The 19,308-nt window shown below is 36.6% G+C and overlaps 5 protein-coding genes across 10 annotated transcripts; 1 reads left to right on the top strand and 4 right to left on the bottom strand.

Moving 5' to 3' along the window:
- Positions 1–391: 391 nt before the first annotated feature.
- On the bottom strand, positions 392–3,073 carry EMB3143 (YCF54). The gene is made up of 3 exons (XM_007017055.3): positions 2,642–3,073; positions 1,438–1,670; positions 392–769 (listed from the first exon to the last, which is right to left on the bottom strand). Exons 1-3 carry the CDS (start codon positions 2,876–2,878, stop codon positions 577–579), a joined length of 663 nt encoding a protein of 220 aa, XP_007017117.3. The 5' UTR covers positions 2,879–3,073; the 3' UTR covers positions 392–576.
- A 342-nt stretch (positions 3,074–3,415) lies between these two features.
- FHIT (FRAGILE HISTIDINE TRIAD) lies at positions 3,416–6,922 on the top strand. 3 transcript variants are annotated; one of them, XM_018127342.2, is made up of 5 exons: positions 3,426–3,612; positions 3,705–3,815; positions 4,402–4,548; positions 6,388–6,486; positions 6,575–6,922. In XM_018127342.2, the coding sequence occupies exons 1-5, from the start codon at positions 3,499–3,501 to the stop codon at positions 6,578–6,580; spliced, it is 477 nt and encodes a 158-aa protein (XP_017982831.2). In that variant the 5' UTR covers positions 3,426–3,498; the 3' UTR covers positions 6,581–6,922. The 3 variants fall into 3 exon arrangements, with proteins under 3 accessions (XP_088666194.1, XP_017982831.2, XP_017982830.2); XM_018127341.2 differs by having other exon boundaries at positions 3,431–3,612; positions 6,571–6,922; XM_088810068.1 differs by lacking the exons at positions 6,388–6,486; positions 6,575–6,922 and adding an exon at positions 5,610–5,860 and having other exon boundaries at positions 3,416–3,612.
- A 288-nt stretch (positions 6,923–7,210) lies between these two features.
- Positions 7,211–10,224, bottom strand: LOC18591120 (calcium uniporter protein 1, mitochondrial-like). Of its 2 annotated transcripts, XM_007017059.3 has the most exons (3): positions 9,508–10,224; positions 9,188–9,441; positions 7,211–7,837 (listed from the first exon to the last, which is right to left on the bottom strand). In XM_007017059.3, exons 1-3 carry the CDS (start codon positions 9,632–9,634, stop codon positions 7,352–7,354), a joined length of 867 nt encoding a protein of 288 aa, XP_007017121.3. In that variant the 5' UTR covers positions 9,635–10,224; the 3' UTR covers positions 7,211–7,351. The 2 variants fall into 2 exon arrangements, with proteins under 2 accessions (XP_007017121.3, XP_007017120.3); XM_007017058.3 differs by having other exon boundaries at positions 9,188–10,224.
- Positions 10,225–10,374: 150 nt separating this feature from the next.
- Positions 10,375–15,601, bottom strand: LOC18591121 (TRAM, LAG1 and CLN8 (TLC) lipid-sensing domain containing protein). 2 transcript variants are annotated; one of them, XM_007017060.3, is made up of 9 exons: positions 15,405–15,601; positions 14,851–14,968; positions 13,530–13,618; positions 13,295–13,433; positions 12,950–13,024; positions 12,584–12,705; positions 12,427–12,502; positions 11,227–11,286; positions 10,375–10,699 (listed from the first exon to the last, which is right to left on the bottom strand). In XM_007017060.3, the coding sequence occupies exons 2-9, from the start codon at positions 14,965–14,967 to the stop codon at positions 10,562–10,564; spliced, it is 816 nt and encodes a 271-aa protein (XP_007017122.1). In that variant the 5' UTR covers position 14,968; positions 15,405–15,601; the 3' UTR covers positions 10,375–10,561. The 2 variants fall into 2 exon arrangements, with proteins under 2 accessions (XP_007017122.1, XP_007017123.1); XM_007017061.3 differs by lacking the exon at positions 15,405–15,601 and adding an exon at positions 15,132–15,294.
- Positions 15,602–16,498: 897 nt separating this feature from the next.
- LOC18591123 (DNA-directed RNA polymerases I, II, and III subunit RPABC5) lies at positions 16,499–18,973 on the bottom strand. 2 transcript variants are annotated; one of them, XM_088809382.1, is made up of 6 exons: positions 18,685–18,973; positions 18,284–18,331; positions 18,026–18,091; positions 17,790–17,848; positions 17,068–17,162; positions 16,499–16,935 (listed from the first exon to the last, which is right to left on the bottom strand). In XM_088809382.1, exons 3-6 carry the CDS (start codon positions 18,059–18,061, stop codon positions 16,910–16,912), a joined length of 216 nt encoding a protein of 71 aa, XP_088665508.1. In that variant the 5' UTR covers positions 18,062–18,091; positions 18,284–18,331; positions 18,685–18,973; the 3' UTR covers positions 16,499–16,909. The 2 variants fall into 2 exon arrangements, with proteins under 2 accessions (XP_088665508.1, XP_017981972.1); XM_018126483.2 differs by lacking the exon at positions 18,284–18,331 and having other exon boundaries at positions 18,685–18,972.
- Positions 18,974–19,308: the final 335 nt, after the last annotated feature.

A 19,308-nucleotide genomic window follows, 5' to 3' on the forward strand; every position in this document is an offset into this window, starting at 1 on the left:
TTACACCCAGACCAAAGAAACATTTCATACGGATTCTATTTCTTTACACCCAGACCAAAGAAACATTTCGTACGTTATACACCTGAATGTGCCCTGCCAGGCTGCCATTCTTTGGTACTTAGACAAACATCTGAAACTCTTAACAGAGAAGATGACAGTAAGCAAAAAGATTTGCTATGCCTTTTTTGATAATCTATTGCAAAGCGACTAGTAACAGAATTAGGCACAAACCTTCAGTCGCATGGCATATAATCCTTAAACATGAGGACTCGAGCTATTTTAGAAGGTCTCATTGTAAGAGCTACAGCAAGTTGCACTCCTTTCTTAGGCAACTCTTGAACTAATACTCGATCCCTCAAGAAAGGGGGAATCAAGAGTTTCCAGTCAAAAGTTTGGAATGAAAACCTCTGAAAAGATCTAGATGCTTGGAGTTAAGATATTAGCTTGGCAGTTACTTCCACAAGTATAAATTTTGAATTGTCTCTACCAAGTACCAACTCATATGCAATCACAATCACAATCTTTAATCTGTTAGGGAAACAAAACCAACTACACAAAAATCGAGAGCCAATTATGCTATACTTTAGATTCTTTAACTGCATTTGGCAAGAAGGGTTCCCACCATCCAAATTCATACTTTGGATAGGGTGCCACCCAGTTTTCTGGCTTCTCAAACTCCAGAGTGGTAGGATTGGAGGCTAAAGCTTCTTCAAGACTGTCAGCTTCATAGCTATCTGATAAAACTCTGTCCAACCTCAACTTCATAAATCTGCCAAGCAATGCAAAGCAAAAAGATGAATTTAACTTTTATACCATGCAATAAAATGACTTATATATGGTACCTTCTATAAAATGGAAAGGTTAATAAAGTCTTCTCCTGCTATACCATGTGACTTAAAACTATTGCTAAGTCATACTAATAAAAAGTTCAGAAGCGAATGAACTCACATATATGTTCTTTGGTATGTAATTGTGTTTGTGTTCCACCTAGGGCAAAGAGAATTGGTTTCTTTCCAGTCATTTGTAACCTAAGCGGCACTTTTGCAGGCAGTGTCAAAATTAAAGCTATCAACACAGCAAAGAACTAGACAAGCTGGAGTATGGCTCTTTCCCCCCGTCTTTTCGTTTTGAAATATGGTTTATCATACCAGAGTATGACTGTACCACCCAGACAAAGGCACTAAGGATACAACTACAATTGAGTCATGTGGTTGTATCAATTTTGAGGTTATCTCTGGTACTTGCTCCACTGTAGGCATTTACTGTTTCCTGGAAGTCCTTACCAAGGTTGTCAAGCAAATGATACTAGTGTAAATACTAGTCTTGGCATTAATTCCACCTTTTGATATTGGGAATTTATGCATCAGGCATAAAGGAAAGATGACGTAAAAGAAGCTAAAACCAAAACATATATATTTTGTTGGGTCTGAGTCTTACGTAATCCAGGGACCATTAGTTGAAACCAGAGCAACAGCAGGCCTGCGCAACCTCTTTGTAATGTCAGGGAACTTTTCCAAGAACTTGGGCTCGATCACAAGCCAGAAATCCTGTTCTTTATTGTGTTCTCCATAGTTCCGCAGTCTCTCGAACAAGAGCTCTTGGAAGTGCTCCTCTTCATCCAACATGAACTTCGCATTTGCAACAACAAAATAGTATTTTTTGGCTTGTTGCTGAAACATAAGAAGAATTTCAGAATGAGAATGTATAAAGCCATACAACCAAAAAACATAGTTACGGCACGGCCTCTTGGCACTCATAATATCTCACAGCACTTTGAAACTATTTATAAATAGAGCATGATCTTTGAGAAGATCTATATCATCATAATGAAAGAAAAAGCATACTCAGCTATTTCATAACAGGAATCCTTTCACAATCATCAGACTGGCTCCTCATTTGAAGAATAAGCATCTATCTATGAGGTCACATTTCCAATTTTTATTCCTGATATTGGTTTTACTTAATTATGAAAGGTTATGGGCTTTTGGAAATCCAGGGAATTAAGTGATACCTTGAGACAATTATAAGGGAGAATATTTGAATTGTGAACGATGTGTTGCTTTTCATTGCCGCTTATTAAAACAAGAGTGTCTCAAACGTTATTGGTATTGTAAAACAGATTTGGCCTTGGTTGGAATTTTATCAACAATAACAAAAAATGACTTTGTTCAATCAAACATGAAAAGATAAAACCTGGTGGCAGCTGGCTCCAATAGGAATACAAGCAACAAGTCTTTCTTGTTGAATTATGTACATAACCTACCACCCTTGTTCCTACTTGATCGTATATCCCAAAGGCCTGGGCTTTACCAACCAGTTTTGTGATTATTGAGGATGACCACATTAATTGTGCTGAGCTAGTTATTTTGCATTGTAAGGAAGAAGGCAATGGGAATGCATGGGTGCATAAAAGACTTATAAAATGGTTTGGCAATACTATGAGTAAGGCAAATATGAGGTATTCTCCCTGATGAAAAGCAGTTAATTATATCTACACCGTAATCAAACAGAGACAAAGCAGAGTATATAGTATGCTTCAAAGACCCAATTAATGCAGCTATTTGATATTTGATAGACGGCGGTGAAGAAACAAGAGAGAGAGACAGAGAGAGAAAGAGAGAGAGAGAGAGAGAATATGTACCTGGTCGGGAGTGAGCTGATCGGAGTCAACTGCAGCAACGGCTGTCCTAAAGGATGGTGTGGTCCTGGACGTGGAAGTGAATGAGCTCTTAATCAACAATTGAGTGCGATTGTTGTTGCTGGTGGTGGGCAGCGCTAAGGTTTTGGCAGCGCCACCATTGCCGCATTGGGCGGTGAATGGAGCAGGCGCACCACCCAGACCCAGTGTTAGACTTGAAGCACTGAGCACACCTAACATTTTCTTTTCTTTATGTTGTACTTTTGATCGGACCACAGTAGTAGAAGTGATCAGCTTCGTTATTAAAAAAGAAGTTAGTTTGGGGAATAGGGGAGGGCAGAAGAAGATTTTAGATTTTAGATTTGCCCTTGCCACTTAGCAGTAGTCCTGCAGACAACCTTATCTTGTTATCTTGCAACTTGTAGAAGTCGAACGTAGCTGTAACAGAAAAAATAACCTTTCCATTGGTCTATTTCTATACTAGCCAAACCTTATCGCTTCTCTTTTTCAAGGAAAATGTTTAGTATTTTCCTTTTTACTGCCTCAGCTTCTTCTTTTTATTACCCAGCATCAGACGTTTGGTTTCAGTAAATACACGGTATAACGTGGGTAAAAATAGCATACGTGTTCCATAAAAAAACACATAAAATTACAAGGATTTTCATACATTTTATTACTTTTTACTTTTTAGTGGTTTGCTTTTTGTATTTGATTTCTAATATACAGCATAGTAGATATAATATTTTAAAAACAATCCTTTAAATTTCAAAAATTGAGTTAATCGAACTAATTAAAATAATTGAAATTTTTTTATTGTTTTTAAATTATAAGGATTTGAGGCAAGAAAACCCGAGAAGGGAATGACAAAGTTGCAGCTGCTGTCTTCTCTAGGTCTGGGTCGGAATTGCTTTATCAGGATTTCCTGGGGAGGGTTCCGAACAATCTCATCGTCCACCGCCGCCCTCACTGCTAAGGCAAGTGATTGATAAAATGACATGCCAACATCTTGATTAATTGTGTCAATCGAAAACTAAACATTGGCATTACAACCAATATGGTGAAGCAGATGTCAACGGAGTGCTATACGTTCGGCCCATACAAGATTGATCCCAAGGAAGTTTTCTATTCCAGCCCCCTTTCCTATGCGATGGTCAACCTCCGTCCTGTTGTTCCTGGTAATTACAACTAGTACTAATTAGCACCACAGACTCTTTTCATTGCTATTATCACCCGACGAGATTCATCTTCATCATCTTTCCATCCAACTGTGTGTGTTTCCTGCTTTTATTATATATTTCTTCTAATTATCAATCGTCATTGATTTGCCTTTTTCTCCTTTGCAGGTCATATCCTTTTTTTTTAAACTCCAATTTGGGTTTTTTTTTTTTAATCATTTTTGGTATACATGATTCTGGACTACACAATATAAAGTAATTTTCTTTCTAATCATTCGCTGCAAATTGAGCTGTTCATATGGGAATGATGTAAACTTGAGACTGCAGCTTGGAGGAGAGGAGTGTAGATGGCTTGCACACGCACAGACGTGTATGTATGTACAATACACCTTGGAAGATGTAAAGAAAACAGCTTGACAAAATTATTCTAACTATATTTAAATCATTACGTGCTAAAATGCAATCACAATTTAGGTTGCATTTGTTTTGTATAAGCGGGTATGGTTTTGGATCCAATTTGTTAGGAAATCATGCATTTTTCATTGTTGAAGAATTCGTGCTTGAATTTGGTTTTCTTAACATTGTACACATGTGCTTGTCTGCCCAAGGCGTGAAGTTAAGCGGTTTGTTGATCTCACCGTTGATGAGACCAGTGATTTGTGGCAAACAGCACAGAGGGTTGGTGGAGGGCTTGAGTGCCACCATAAAGCGTCATCGCTCACTTTTACTATCCAAGTAAGAGAATGGGAAATGCTCTATTACTTTTATTTAAATGTAAATAGGTTTCCCTTTTGTCTCAGACTTGCCATAGTACTTGACATTGTTTCTCAATCATGTTGTTGTTTCCAAATCATATTTTGGCACCCTCAGCTTCTTAAATTTTGCTTTCCCTCTTTTCTGGCTGTAGTAGAGATGATAGAGATGGGGACCTCTATGTTCGTGGTTTTATGCTGTTCTTGGTTGCTCACCTCCTGTTTTTCAATTATAAGCCTTTTCTTTCGTGTTTTTGTTTTCATCTCTTGCCTTTCGATGCCTCTTGCCTCGAGATGCCTTTACAGTTGAATTTTTGAGTGAAGAAGGGTATATAGCTTCTGGAGAGAGTCTGTTAATGAGCACATAAACAAGGATGACCAGAGGCTTATGGTGGCAACCACACTTAGCAGATGAACAGAGGGTTTATACCATTCATACCAATCGAATTTATATGTAGAAGACACATGAACAACATTTTCAGGATTAAAACACTTGTTCAACAAGCTAATACAAGTGCAAAACCAGATTACATCTTAAGCATGCAATGCACCACGTTGAGCTTTTCAAATCAGCTTAAACATGCACCAAGATGCATCGTATCCAAGTGGATAGACATATGGCGTTCATTCCACTTGGCACATGTAAGCATTAAAGTCAACATTCCCCCTTAATGCTTGCATTGAGAACCTTCAGCTTGTCCCTGTGATGCTCGAATTTTGGCTTGCTCAGTAACATGAAGAGATGCTCATCTGCTACCTCAGCTTTCTCTACTGTTTGAGCAGTCTTTTCTTGCGTGTATGGTTTGTTTTTACAAACCTTTTCCATATGGCCAAACTTGTTGCAAATTCTGCACTTTGTGCTCGGCCTAAACCAGCAACTATTCCCTGCATGATTATGTTTCTTACAGTGAGAACAAATCTGAAGCGTGTTATTCCTGAACTGAGACTTGTTGTGGTGATAGCCTCTGTTTTCTTTCTCCTTTGACTCACCAGGTCCCTTTCTTGGTGCTGTCTCACCACTATCTTTGTCTTTGAATTTTGCAGTCAAGGCATTTTCAAGGACCTTCTCCACAACACTTTTTTTCTGGAAGATTTACACCTGAAAGCCTCACGCCATTACTCCTCTCAGCTAATGTATTTACGTGTTGTTATGCATGCTTAGTTCTTAATGCATTTTAACACTTGTCTTATGCATGTAACCAAGTGTTGTAGGCTGTTATCCACGTTTTAACTTGTTGTAATTAAATGCCTTAAGCAACCAGTAATGAATGGGATGAACTTCAGTTCTGTGCTTACCATACTTTGTTCATCCATGTTTTCCTTGCCTGTAATAGAGGCTGCATCATTCAGCCATATCTCGAATTCTCCCAAAATACAACATTTACTAGAGTACTTTTGTTATAGTTTGGATTTAATATTTTCAAAAATTGTAAAATTCACATCCTATTGTTAATTCTCTTGGCCAAGTTAGACCTCAACCCTTCAATCTGGGGTGTACTCAAGCTTGGTATTTGTGACTCTTTGGATGCATTTTCTGAGTACCTCCTGTTAACTCTTATGTTTATTTGTACATTAACCCATTTCAAGTTTAGTAATTTGTTTTCTCATGCAACAACAAGCAATTAGTGTGTTTAAGTGATCACTTGAGAATGAAAAAATATTGCTTTCTTATAGAAAATTGAATGAGAGAAATTGATTGTGTGATACTTGTTGGAAGTTTTTGGCTGTTCTCACCATATGGTAATACTGCCGCTCTGTAAAGAGCATATGTTGGATCATTAAAAACTAAATTTTGTAGCATACGTGTTTGTTTGTACTTTAGGATGGGCCACAGTCAGGGCAGACAGTACCTCATGTTCACATTCATATCCTTCCGAGGAGAGAGGGCGACTTTGAGAGGAACGATGAGATCTATGATGCAGTAAGATAGATATTCCTATTTGCTTTGCTTTTATCAGCTAACCTTGGATAACTTGTGTTTCCACTGTCTGTTGTTCATTGTTAGATAGATGTGAAAGAGAAGGAAATGCAGGAAACGCTGGATTTAGATAAGGAAAGGAAGGACAGAAGCCCTGAAGAGATGTCTCGAGAGGCAGATGAATACAGATCACTTTTCTTGTAGAAATCATAAATCTGACCTCTGTGCTGCATATATACCTACTGCAGTGGATTCCCTTGTCATTGATAGCACAAGGGCCTGAGTGGACATGGACGCTAGTTCTTGATTGAATTTCTCTGGAATTGAATTTTCTTTAGTGTGTTATTGTTGGTTCAGTTAATTTGTACTATTTAGAAATTGTACTGTATCATTAGATTTTGTGATAACGAAGCTCTGTGTGAGTGGCGTTTGGTGGGTATGGTTTCTGTTTGTTTCAATATTTGTCTTGTATTTAAGTGCGTTCATGGCGTGCGTGCACAAAGCATAAAAACCTTGTTCCATGCTGGTGAATTGATGATTGGGTGAGGAGCTGGGATGACAACTATGGTGAAGTATATGAAGATGATGCGACAGTAGCATATTGTCTGTGTAATGACTAGGGTGCTTTTTCAGATTGAGGAGAAGGTTTGACTTGTCCTATCTACAAGAAACGAGAGGGACTGACACGAAGGAACAAATGGATAAGCTGGGATAAGTTTAAGCTTGATTTGAGTAAGAGGTTAGAAACCTTTGCCTTAACTCTGAAGAAAATTGGAACAGATGGTTACCGTGATAATTCATCTACATAAGAAAGAGAGAAAGGAAAGGGGCAAAAAAACGCAAAAACAAAGAGCTGGTGGAGGCACAGCTAATCCTTATGCAAGGCATCATCTAGCTCTAGTTCCAACCCTACACGATTTCGGATAGATGCAGAGGCATCTAGAGGTGTTTTGCACTTCTTATGTAACTCCTTCAATCTGCCAACATCAAAATTATGCTTCTTGAACAATTTTCTCTGCCTGGAGAGAAAAAGCCTCTTCATCAAATCTTGGTATGTGGGATCTCTTGAAGTGAACAGGAAGTAAGCATAGCCTATGACTATGCCAGTGGTAGTGGTGAAAAATGCAATTGGTTCCATAACATCCCACGAGAATTCCCAAAATGTTAGGCGGAAGAAGAGTCCAACTTGTACCACAGCTAATCCTAGACCAGTCCAAAGGATGCGGCGAACTTGCTTATGTGCCAACACATCAATCTCTTCCTTCTTCTCCTGCAGCCTCTTTAGCTCATCCCTAATGGGGTCATCTTCAGGAGTCAATGCAAGAGGTACTGCTCTTCTAACAAGATCCACCACCTAAGCAAATGATAATGGGTTTCAGCAAAATCAGTCTGCATATTCAGTGGTTCCCAGTAGGGAAAAAAAAGTAATTCTTAAGAAAGAAAAGTACGATGAACTTTGGGGGAGAAAACAACCACATAAGTTTTGAGATCCACGTATGGTATAAGAGCAAAAGAGTTGGGTAAAAGTGCAGGAACATCAGTTACATTAGCGATTCATATTCCTTCTGGAAGCTCAAGTAAAGGAGCTAATAACAGGACTGCAGGAGAGAAATGACGGAATGATTTGGAGTTATTGCAAGCATAGAACACGAAAAATGCAATAACAGCAATATGGCAAAAATAAGTGGTTTGGATTGGGAAGAGGAGGGGAAGAGAAGTGCAGAGGGCTTTGGGAGAATAATGGCAATAATGCTTAGTGTACCATTTGGTTTAAATATGGGGTCAAGAAGAATTTGGTGGAAGGCTAGAGGTGCAGACAAAGCTGAATGAGGTACCAACTGAGCAATTGCCATTAACACAATTTTCTGGGTCTAAACACAGCATAATATTGTCATGTCAAAAAAAATAGATTGGACAACACATGACTGAAGGTAACCATCTGTAGATAAACCTTTGTGCTATGGATTGATGCATGCAAAAAGTTTTAAATGCCTAATTCTCATCTATGTTATTACCAGGAAAGAACAGTACATACAAATCTTATGAAGTCTGTCCATGAAGATTATATTATAGACTGTTGCATGAAACAGCTTTTCAATGCCTTAATTCTCATATGTGTTGTTACCAGGAAAGAACAGTATATAAAAGAATTTTGTGAATTGTGTACATGAAGATTATAGTATCACTGTTCAAGTATTATCTGTGCACACGCATAGGAGCATGGATGCATGAGCAATAATGTAAACAATTAGGACTTTTTCCATCACAATTACGTGAAATATACCAAGTGGTCTTACAAATTTTGCAATCAAATATGATGCAAATTGATTGCATAAATAACATATCTAAGATGACAAGCCAAGCATTAATACTGTTAAAAGAATATTCATCACTAGCTCAAGTGAGGAAAAATTTGGTACCCATCGCCAAAATATGATGCTTTTTTTTTTTTATTTCTTCCCGGAATGTACAAAAACAACAGAAAAACAAAATCCAAAGCGAGGCGAAGGCAAAGCCAATGAAAAAGGAAGCATCTGAAATGACAAACACACTAAAGTAGAATGGAAGGGAATAATATTTAACATGAACTGGATTCGATTGGCAAATCCATTCTCAATCGCTTCTCAAATTCAAGAATCATGGATTCGATTACGTCGACATAAAGACACTAATACAAGAGAAATAAAGGTTAAAAGATGGGTACCTTATCAGGATGAAGATACACCTTGTCGCGAAATAGAAGTACAACGCCTGCCTCATCCAGAACGCGTGCAAAAGCGATGGCCTCGTCCAGAGATCTGGCAACGCCCATGCTCTCGCAGGCCTCCAGTAACTCCGAGTAACCTATCACCTCTTTGCCTTCCATTCCTAGCTTCGTCTTGAGCGATTCCACGTTCACCAGCCTCATTAGCTTCTTGGCCTCCGCGAATGTTATGCTCTCCAGTTCTGCTCCTGATCCTGCGTTTTTGGAATCAGAGGTTGCATTGGGATCAGAAGATGTAGAAGATAACCAAAGTTTTCTACCGCAGAATACTGGATTGGTTCTCACTGTCAATCCCTCCAACAGCAGCGGCGAAGACGGAGGTCTCCTACCAACTGCCGCAGACGCGCCCTGCTTGAAAGCCTCGCACCACCACAACCTCCTCCACATGCTTGCTTCAATATATCTCGATATATAATATGTATGCCCTTTAAACGTAATTTGGCATTATGTATGTATGTGTTTTCTGTTGTATTTTGATTGATCCAGTTCCAAATCATAGATGATCCAGTGAATTTCTTTATTTGGTCGTGGTAATAAACGCCCTGGGTTTGTCCATCTTAACGAACGGATCTAGGTTTGGCTTGGAAGAAGGAAAAAGATGGCAGGCAAAAAGTCGTATTTAATAAAATGAAGCAAAGAAAGGGATTTTTCTTGTGATGCAAATTAAACAAAAAGAAGACGACCCAAAAGAAGAATATTAAGGCAAGTTTATGGTGGGGCGGTGAGAAAAGGTCGGCACAACATGCTGTGGACAGACCAAGGAAAGCGCATTCGCCAATCGCCAACTCTCATTCTCATCCATCCAGCGCTAATAACAAAAGAGTACAACTACTGATCTACTGCTACGATTTCGATTGTACAACTTTTGATCCATGGGTACGGGTTGCGTTATTAATTATGGCCAGCTAACGCATTAATGCGAAGGCAATTACAAGACCTGCCCATTTGACCATTACCCTAGACCCTCACCTACTAAATATGGATTGGTCCCGCGCATCATTCGATGAATGATGTCTGATGAAATAATGCTCCACAGAGAATGATGAAATGACTGGCTCCTATCGTTCTCCTCATCACCGATTAAGCATTCTTAGCTTGCTGCATATGCTCGAATTTGTCACCATCGCTTGGTTCACAAAGATCAAATTCCTTCTCTTACCAATTCCCAAAACCATGTCTGCATTACACACTTCACATTCACCAAACACCACTAACAATCGATTTTACAGACTCATTTTACAATTAGTATCCATAATTTGATACAACAAAGGGTCTTGTTCACATTGCAGGCCCACCATTAAACACACTTTTGGATTATTCACTGTGTCTTGCTTTTGAAACTGTTTTAATCAATCCCTTTATTATCTTCCAAAACCATGCTACATTCATCAAGGCCAACATTGCAGGTACAGTGAGCAAGCTGTAGAAGCCCAAGGGAAATATCTTCTTAACCTGTAATAAATAAAAGAAAAAACAAATTAATGCAAACAATCTTCTCTTAACACACACAAACAACTGCCTAAGGCTTAATGTATGATATCGATTTTGTCCTACACACATCAAACAACCCAGATAAACTTGCTTCCCTATTAAATAAAAAAAATAATACACAAGTTCTTATAAAAACCTGCCCAAAATAACTGTAAAAATATGAAATTCTAGCACTTCCTCATTCAAAATCCTAGAAAGCATTAAGTTATTGGGATTTAGGGTTTTGACTTTATTTGTGCATGGCCATGAGCAGAGATGCACGTGTAGATTGCCGATTGATTTGAAGAATTTGCAATTTGATTTCAGCTTAAGTTTCAAACCTGTTCAAATATATAACATTGTAGAATTGGAAAGACAAGAACCTTTTAGGTTGCAGAACACAACACGCCAGATTATGAGAAACAGATAATACCATAATAGCATAAGAGTTTTGCTTATATAAGCTTAAGCTCATTTACTCAAACACTAGACCAAGGAGCACCACTCACCTGATCAAAATGGTTAAGCATGTGGGCAAAAAAATAGATGAACAGAAAAATCCTTGCAATCTAAAATCATCGAAGAAGATGTCAGTGAAGCAGTAACAATGAAATGAACGAGAAAGCAAAAGGAATTTAAACAATACACTTCAACCATGTCATTCAATATTTAAAACCTCTCATGGTCTTGCTCTGATTATTTCGGCAGGATACCCACCAATAATTTAAGAACTTGTTCGTTTTGAAACAAATCATGTGGTGAACAGATAATGTACCCTACATAATGAGATCTTTGCAACAAGAGATGATAGACCTGAATGTCGATGATGCAACAAACCTTTCCCATTATAGAAATTAATTCGTATAACCTAAAACAAATAGAAAGCCCTGATCTAAATCAAACAAATGAAAGGCCAAAAAGCTGTATTCATGAAATTCATTAGTTTGTCTTTTCACACAGAAATGTGCCCATAAGTCGTAACAGCATCAACATGATGTCAGGAAGATAACTGCATGGATTCAAAGTTTAACAGATGTTCCAAGGAGACGACTAAAGAAGAAACTCATTCCTTTTATTTTGTAGGATATTTAACACTATCGTAATTATGATAGCAATACACCCGATAATAAAACCCATTAAAAATATCACCAAAAATGACATTATTTTACTTTTTAAGAGAAAAGAGGAAAAAGCTTTTAGTGCCATCCCAACAAAAATGCAGTACAATTGTCTGATATAGGTCATGTCACAAAAGAAACACAGAAAGTCCAAAAATCTTAGTGTATCTCCATAAGTTGAAGAGAATACCAAAAACAAAGAGATCTGAATATAACTTATACACCCCCTTTAAACAAAGTACCAGCATACATCTCCTTCTGCAGACCAAACGGGCAAAGTAATTTTGCCTCACAAATAACAGTTCTATTCTTCTTTACACTGTTAAAGAACAACTTGACAAAGAGATGCTTAACAGGCCATGGCAAGAGACAAACAGAACCCGCTAAAGGGAACGTAGCATTTTTTAAGGTGTTCTGGATATTTTCACGTATAACAAATGCCCTTCAAGTTAAAAAAGCAAAGTGCTTCACTGCCAATGATTCCCAATTTCATCTCAATTAATGTCAAGGAGCCAACATGGAGCCCAGAATGCACAAAATAACAGCAGGCCAATGGTAAAGAACCAAGATTTGAGGCATGATAGACAGTACCAACCACCCAAAGAACAATGCAATGCCATTGTAGATATAAATGTTAGAGCTCTTCTGACCAGCAACATCCAAGTACCTGGATTTGTAGTCATAGTAGTAAGACAGTGTTGATGAACCGGAGAAGATAAAAATAGCAAATTTTCATACGTTAACCCACCATCTCAAATTTACAAAAGGTGTTGTGCTCTCTGAGAAGAGAACCATTAATATGTAAATCTGCCCTTGACTGCTTATTAGGGAGAGAAAAATCGAAAACATGGATAGCCCATGGTGCAGGACCTGATAGAGATAAAGGAGATGAACAAATTGAACCACTTAGCATGAACCCCTAAGCCAACATTTCAAGTAATCAAGTATTTGAACGAGAGAGCGGCAAATGCCAAAAGTTTATTAAAAGAACCAAATTATTGCTTATGTTGATGCTTTAAATTAATTTGCTTCCAAGTACTAGGCCCAATTCAGAGCAAGAAAATAATCTAATCAACAATAATATAAATAACATCAGGCATACTTCTATACTTACATACTCCAGACCTCCTAAAGCCGGAAAATGCCAAAAAATCATCGCCAAGTCTGATAGAAAATAACCAATAGAGAACTGTACAGTATAAAGGAACGGAATATTAATAAGTAAGAAGTTTCCAGCTAACCATCAACAAATCATTACCAAGCATGTTACAGGCATACTTGAGGAGAAAAAAAAAAAAACCATCATGAGTGAAGTTCAGCAAACTTGTAAAGCAGCATTGAATGTGCTTGGCAAACCACATACCATTACGTTAATAGACAAAAAAAATTGAATTAAAGGAATAGACAAAAAAAATTGATGTGAAACAAGTCTGGAAATATCCCTCCTACATCAGCTTACCCCTAATATCGTGTTTGATATAATAGAGGTTCTATTAACAATCAACTCATCACTGGAATCCTCATGAAAAAGATCTGAGACAAATAGGAGGTACAGAGAAGCCAACGCTGCAATAAGAGCATGGAAAGTTGAAAATCCCCTGTAGAAAATAAAGCTATCAAGATTAATGTTGTAAAAAAAAAAATCTAATATGGACAACTTTTATACAAAATAAGAATATAGGACAAAATTTCACCGATTGTTCCATTCAACTTTTTTTTCATTACTTAGCTTTCTGTATCCTTTGAAACAAAAATGGCTGATGAAACCTGTTATTTTGTAGACCTGCATGAACATAATTGAACACATTATTTGAATTTATTGGGTGAGAGAGATTATTATCTGACAAACAGTATTAAAGTTAGTTAAGATGCACTCTGCTTTTCTTTCTAACAATATAAACAGATGATTAGGGTAGAAAAATTAACACAAGGAGCTACATTAAGTACCAAATAAAAGGACATATAACTCATTCATTACATCAATCTTGTAGACTTTTCAACTACTGAAGCTACTAATAAATAGACCAAAAAAAACAAGAGAAGTTACCATTACTATATAAAAAGAAAGAACAAGAAATTCTTATCCCAGACTCCCTCAAAGCTACTCATGTTTACTTCCTCCTGAAACTCTAGCCAACTTACGGTACTCAATAACAGAGTCATATTATGTTTCCACCACATGATTTTTTTTGTTAGGTAACTTCAAATATCCTCAATGTAAAAATATGAGCACAAGAAATTAGATATACCTATAAATTCTCCTAAACTTTAAGAGTTAATGTGAATTCCATCATCTTGATGTCAAATCTGATACTGCAGTTCAAAGACAGACCTAAAGCGAATAATGTAAGATAGAAAGGTTTACATATGATGTTAATATCAGTTTCTACAATTTTATTATATTTCAAGCTGTATGATAAGAAAACATAGCTAGAATCCTGCAACCTTTAGAGGACTTAAAACAACTAATAAACTGCTCCAACTTGGGCATAGACATCAGATGTAGATATGGATAACTTACACTCATCAAAATCCCAAATTTAAGCTAGCAGGATATGTGTCCAAAACTGGATACAGGTACTGGAATCTTTTAGTCATTCCAAAATAATGGTGTAGAGCTGTATACTTTAAGTTTGCCAAACATTTTTATGTCAAACAGTAAGCCACATATTCTGAATCAAAACTGAAAAACTGGCTGAATGAAATGCTAAGCAATTTAAACAACCTCAATCTTACTTTATATAACAACAACCATTACCAGAAAAACAATCTAGGTGACTATCAAACAAGATCTAGGCCAAAAATTAAGTAACATGAATAAGAAAAGGCTAAGGATGTGTTAGTGAGTGCCAAGATTGTATTGAATTTATAAAAGTGAAAAAGAAAAATTCTAAGTGGATCTTAAATCGCTAAAGAGCAATGGAACCGAAATCTACAAAGAAGAACAGATATAAAAAGAGCTCTAATTCACCAAAAGTCTCCCTGGTATAAGCAAAAGCATATTAGGAGACTTACTAGTTTGCAGGTGATGATGCTAAAAGAGCATGATGCTAGCCATTGAAATTCTTTACTTGAACTGAGTCTCAGAACGATGGGTGTAAAGGCAGGGGGAAAGGAGGGCAAATCCACCATACTGTTATTATGGAAAAATTATGAGAGACGAAATTGCATCAAAGGCATGTTGTGCAAACTTATATATCAGAAAAGAATATGCAGTACAAGGGGTATAGTATGTGAATCAGAAAATCAGAGAGACAAGAAACATATGTAACTGCCTGCCCAAGTTATGAACTTACCCAACACGGGGGCTGGCTGCAAAATCCTGTTTATTACTACTGCTACAACTACTAATTACCATATAGCATCATTTAAGAATATCAGAGTAATTCAACCAAGTAGACTGAAGTCATGAGCAAAACCCTAAACAAGGATTAAAAAAGGTAGAAAAAACTCAAAAAAAAAAAGCTTTTGCTTCAAGGAAAAATCCAAATTGAGTCGTGAGAAACTTTGACAAAATATAGATGGTAAAGGTAACAGTATGAAAAGAATGAGAAAGAGAGGCAGCTCACATTGCAATTTGCTGGCAGTGAGAGGGGCAGTCTCTCCTTACACTATAACAAATCCAAATATGAAGAGCGGGTCAACAAAGAGACGAGAAGAGCACTATTGAAGACGCACAGAGAGGTGCAGATGAGTGGAGTCTTTAGTAGCTGTTGGTTGTTGCCCAAATTGTTAGAAGTGACCTCACCGACCACCAGACTGGATGGTCCATGGTCCGCGTGGGTTTTAACTTCAACTTTTAACTCTCAAGTCCAACCTCTCTTCTGTTTCGTCCAGATTCAAAAATTTTTAATTTTGTTAGAATGGTCGCTGACGTGACATCAAAGTTACAACTAATTTTGAAGAGTGTAATTTTAATAGTTCACGAATTAACTATAAAAAATATTTAAGGAGGCAGTAAAAAATTTATGTTACGGAAAGGAGTAGTATTTTATTGTCAGTTTTAACGGCTCAACGTGAAACGTGATTACATTTTTTTACGAATTAAATCAAGCAAATAAATACTGCTTTATGCTTTCCACTCCTGCTGTGGAAAACAAATAAGACGAATACCAAGCAAGACGATAATGTTTATTACTAAACTGTTAGTCCACATGATTTTATTTCACATCGTTGCATATTAACACATGGGAAAGATAAAGCCAAAGCCACGCGACGAAAGATGCACAAAACACAGTATTTACTTGCTCTCTGCTTACTTATGTCCGACAAGTATGCGGCATAACAGGTGAAACACACAAGATTTCATCATCCTCTAGGAACCTGCCCATGCCGACCATTCCCTTCTCAACAATCACTGGAATGTGTCTGATTCGGTTATCTGCCAAAATACTTCAGGTTACAACTAGCTTGCCAAGGAAGAGCCTAATGAAAAGACAGTATATGTCCTAGAAGCAGCATACTGTACCTGTCATCAATTGCATTGCTCGCAGAATTTTGGCCTCAGGTGTGACCATAATGAGCTGGTTCTACAACCACCATATAATGGAATCTTAGTATTCCCAACACAAACAGTGGTGTAAAGACGCATCTAAACAGTCAGCCATAAATAATAGAAGTAAATTTAAAAATTTACTCAAATAAAAGCAAAAAGGAATTCCTGTTTAGAGTAATCCGCATGCATAGGAATGCCACTTCAGATAGACTATTTGGATTTGTTTCGAAAAGAAATCTGCTTGACAAAGGACTCCAAATGAAGAGGAATAAATACAAACATATTGACCACTATTGAACATATCACATCCCTCAACCATATCCTTTGACTAAATATTTATCCAAGGAAATAGCAAAGTTCTGAACAACAGGCACAATGTTCCAATAATTTAATATTTTAAAATTACCAGGTAGGTTCAAACGTATAAATGATCCATTATAGAACCAAAGTACAAGTTGACTACTATTGAAGTCTTTCATTGTTTGGATTCTGACTACGTTCCACATTACACAAATCTTAGAATCACATAGGCAGTCAGAACTGCAATAGAGCATGCAGGACTAACTTCTAGATGTTTCCTCAACTGGTCTCGGACTTCTCCAAAGCTGCAAAAATGATTTTAGAGTAAGTGGAAGGAGACACCAAACAAATATAGCAATAAAATGCACATAAACATGAGGAAGAAAGAGAGTCAAAATAGATTGAAGGTTGGGAAGGGAGACAGAGAGAGAGTTTACTGTTATAGTTCAGAAGCTTCTCAATGAGGTCAACATGAGTCATAAGCATTCGCCTACAGCAATATCGAACCAAGCCCAAAGCATCAAGAGCATCTCTGCATGCCAAACAAATCACAACTTATTCTCTACAGACTAATGCTAGTAAATACCAATCGGAGTATTAAAGCTAGGCTGACCACCAAGATTCATAGATGATCAATAATGCATAAATTTGATTGTTACTCATCAACTTTCAACATAATATTATCAAATACATGCTTGGGTGCTTAGATTAGATACATTTCCTTATTCCATATGGGTGAAGGAATGCATATTTTCATCAATCAAGTAACATTAGCCAACACTGATAATTTTGCATTTGGGGTATGCAAAAAATGTTTCTTTGACAAACAAGCAAGAGCATCTTTAACCATTTCGTTGAAAAGATTATGTTCAAAGTTTCTTGGTTATACAAATACTAAGTAATCATAAACCCTCAAACACCCAAATTAAGCTTTCTTAAAAGCTCTTAAAAAATATCTATCAAAGAAATCATCCAAATCACCAATCATATGCAGTCACTTACAACAACAATGCAATTAACACAATAGATAATTTATATCAACAACGAAATTACTTAAAATCTATTAAAAAACAACAACAATAAAGCCAAAAAATAATCAATAAGAAGATAATTAATGATTAAACAAGCGAGATAGAGAGAAAGAGAGGTTGTTACTAACCCTTCAGTGTAGTCGGCCTGGAGAAGATCAAGGTAAGTATCCCATTTGTTACCAATAACCTACGAATACCCAAACCAATATTTCAAGTTAGTGCAACACAGTCACCAAAAACCTCAGGCTATTACCTACCTACATTAAATCGAAAAAAATCTAAATACAAATAGAGTATATATTATTCTATTACAGTGTTTTTGGGATAATCAAAAAACAAAATAAAAGATAAGTGAGGAAAAGACCTTCCCACATGTGAAGCAGCGAACTGGAATAATCATCTTGTTCTTGGCTTTGCCCTAGTTCCCTCTCTAGATTTATAAAGAAGAAGGATGCCCAAGAATAAGATAACAATTAAACCAAAATAAGATCTCCGGGTTTTTCTAACCCTATACAGAACAAAGATTAGATTTATAAAGAATAAAGATGCCCAAATATAAGATAATAATTAAAAACTAAAAAGAGCTAAAAATCGATCTGGCTTTGATTGAATTGAGTCTTACTCCATTTTCCTTTCCCATATAACAACAGTTGAGCTCCAAAAAAAACCACTGCAAAACATCAATAGATGCAGCAATCCGCAAGGAAGCAAAGTAAAAACCACTCCAAAAACACAAAAAACAGAGTCTCTAGCTCCCAATAACACATAATCCAATAATCTGAAGCTAGAATCTATCTAATCCCTTCAAAATCACCACCCATTAAAACTAAATCTAACACCTTTTGGAAGAATAAAAACACCCAGATCAAAAAGACACACATTAAATACAAAATAACCAATTCCAGATTCAATTTAGCAAAGATCATTTACTTTCAGTTCACTTATTACAGAAGAAAGAAACAGGAATGCATAAAGAATACAAACAAAACTAAAATTAAATGAGAATTATTGAATTAAAATTACCTGATTGAATGGATTATTAGACAGAGAGAAAGAAAAATATGTTTTTTTGGAGAGAAAGGTGATACGGATAGGATAAATTTCAAGGTATTATACAGTTTTTAGAGTGAAGGAGACCTTGCACTCCGAGAAGATCGGTAGCTAGCCTTTTTTAGAAAGAGATGAAACTGGGGGCAGAAGGAAGGGGAAGAGAAGAAAAAAAAAAGGAAAGAGAAAGAAAGAGGGAGCCGTTGCTAGAAAGGTTAGGCCGACGACAGGACCGAATAAGGGAGGGAGGGTTTAGAGAAAACGGGCAGCCTGCTAGGGCTAGGGTAAGATTTTATAAGAAAACTAAACCATGTCGTTTTATGGATACAAAAAGAAGAAAAAGAGGTGGGTTGGATTCAATTTAACCGATTTATTATATTTATGTAATTTTATTTTTTATGTATAAATTAAATTTAGGAAATTATATTAAAAAAAGATAAATGTCACGAATTTTGTATCAATAAAAAATGAGTAAATCTTAATTATATAAATATAAATATTTTACTACTTATCATATATATTTTTTGAATTGAGAATGTGGATTCATGATTTAAAGGTTTATAACTCTATTTTTCAGAGTTTAAGGTCGCAAAAGATTAT

Source organism: Theobroma cacao, chromosome 9 (assembly GCF_053813885.1).
Source record: "Theobroma cacao isolate CCN51 chromosome 9, ASM5381388v1, whole genome shotgun sequence".
Classification (NCBI taxonomy): Eukaryota; Viridiplantae; Streptophyta; class Magnoliopsida; order Malvales; family Malvaceae; genus Theobroma; species Theobroma cacao.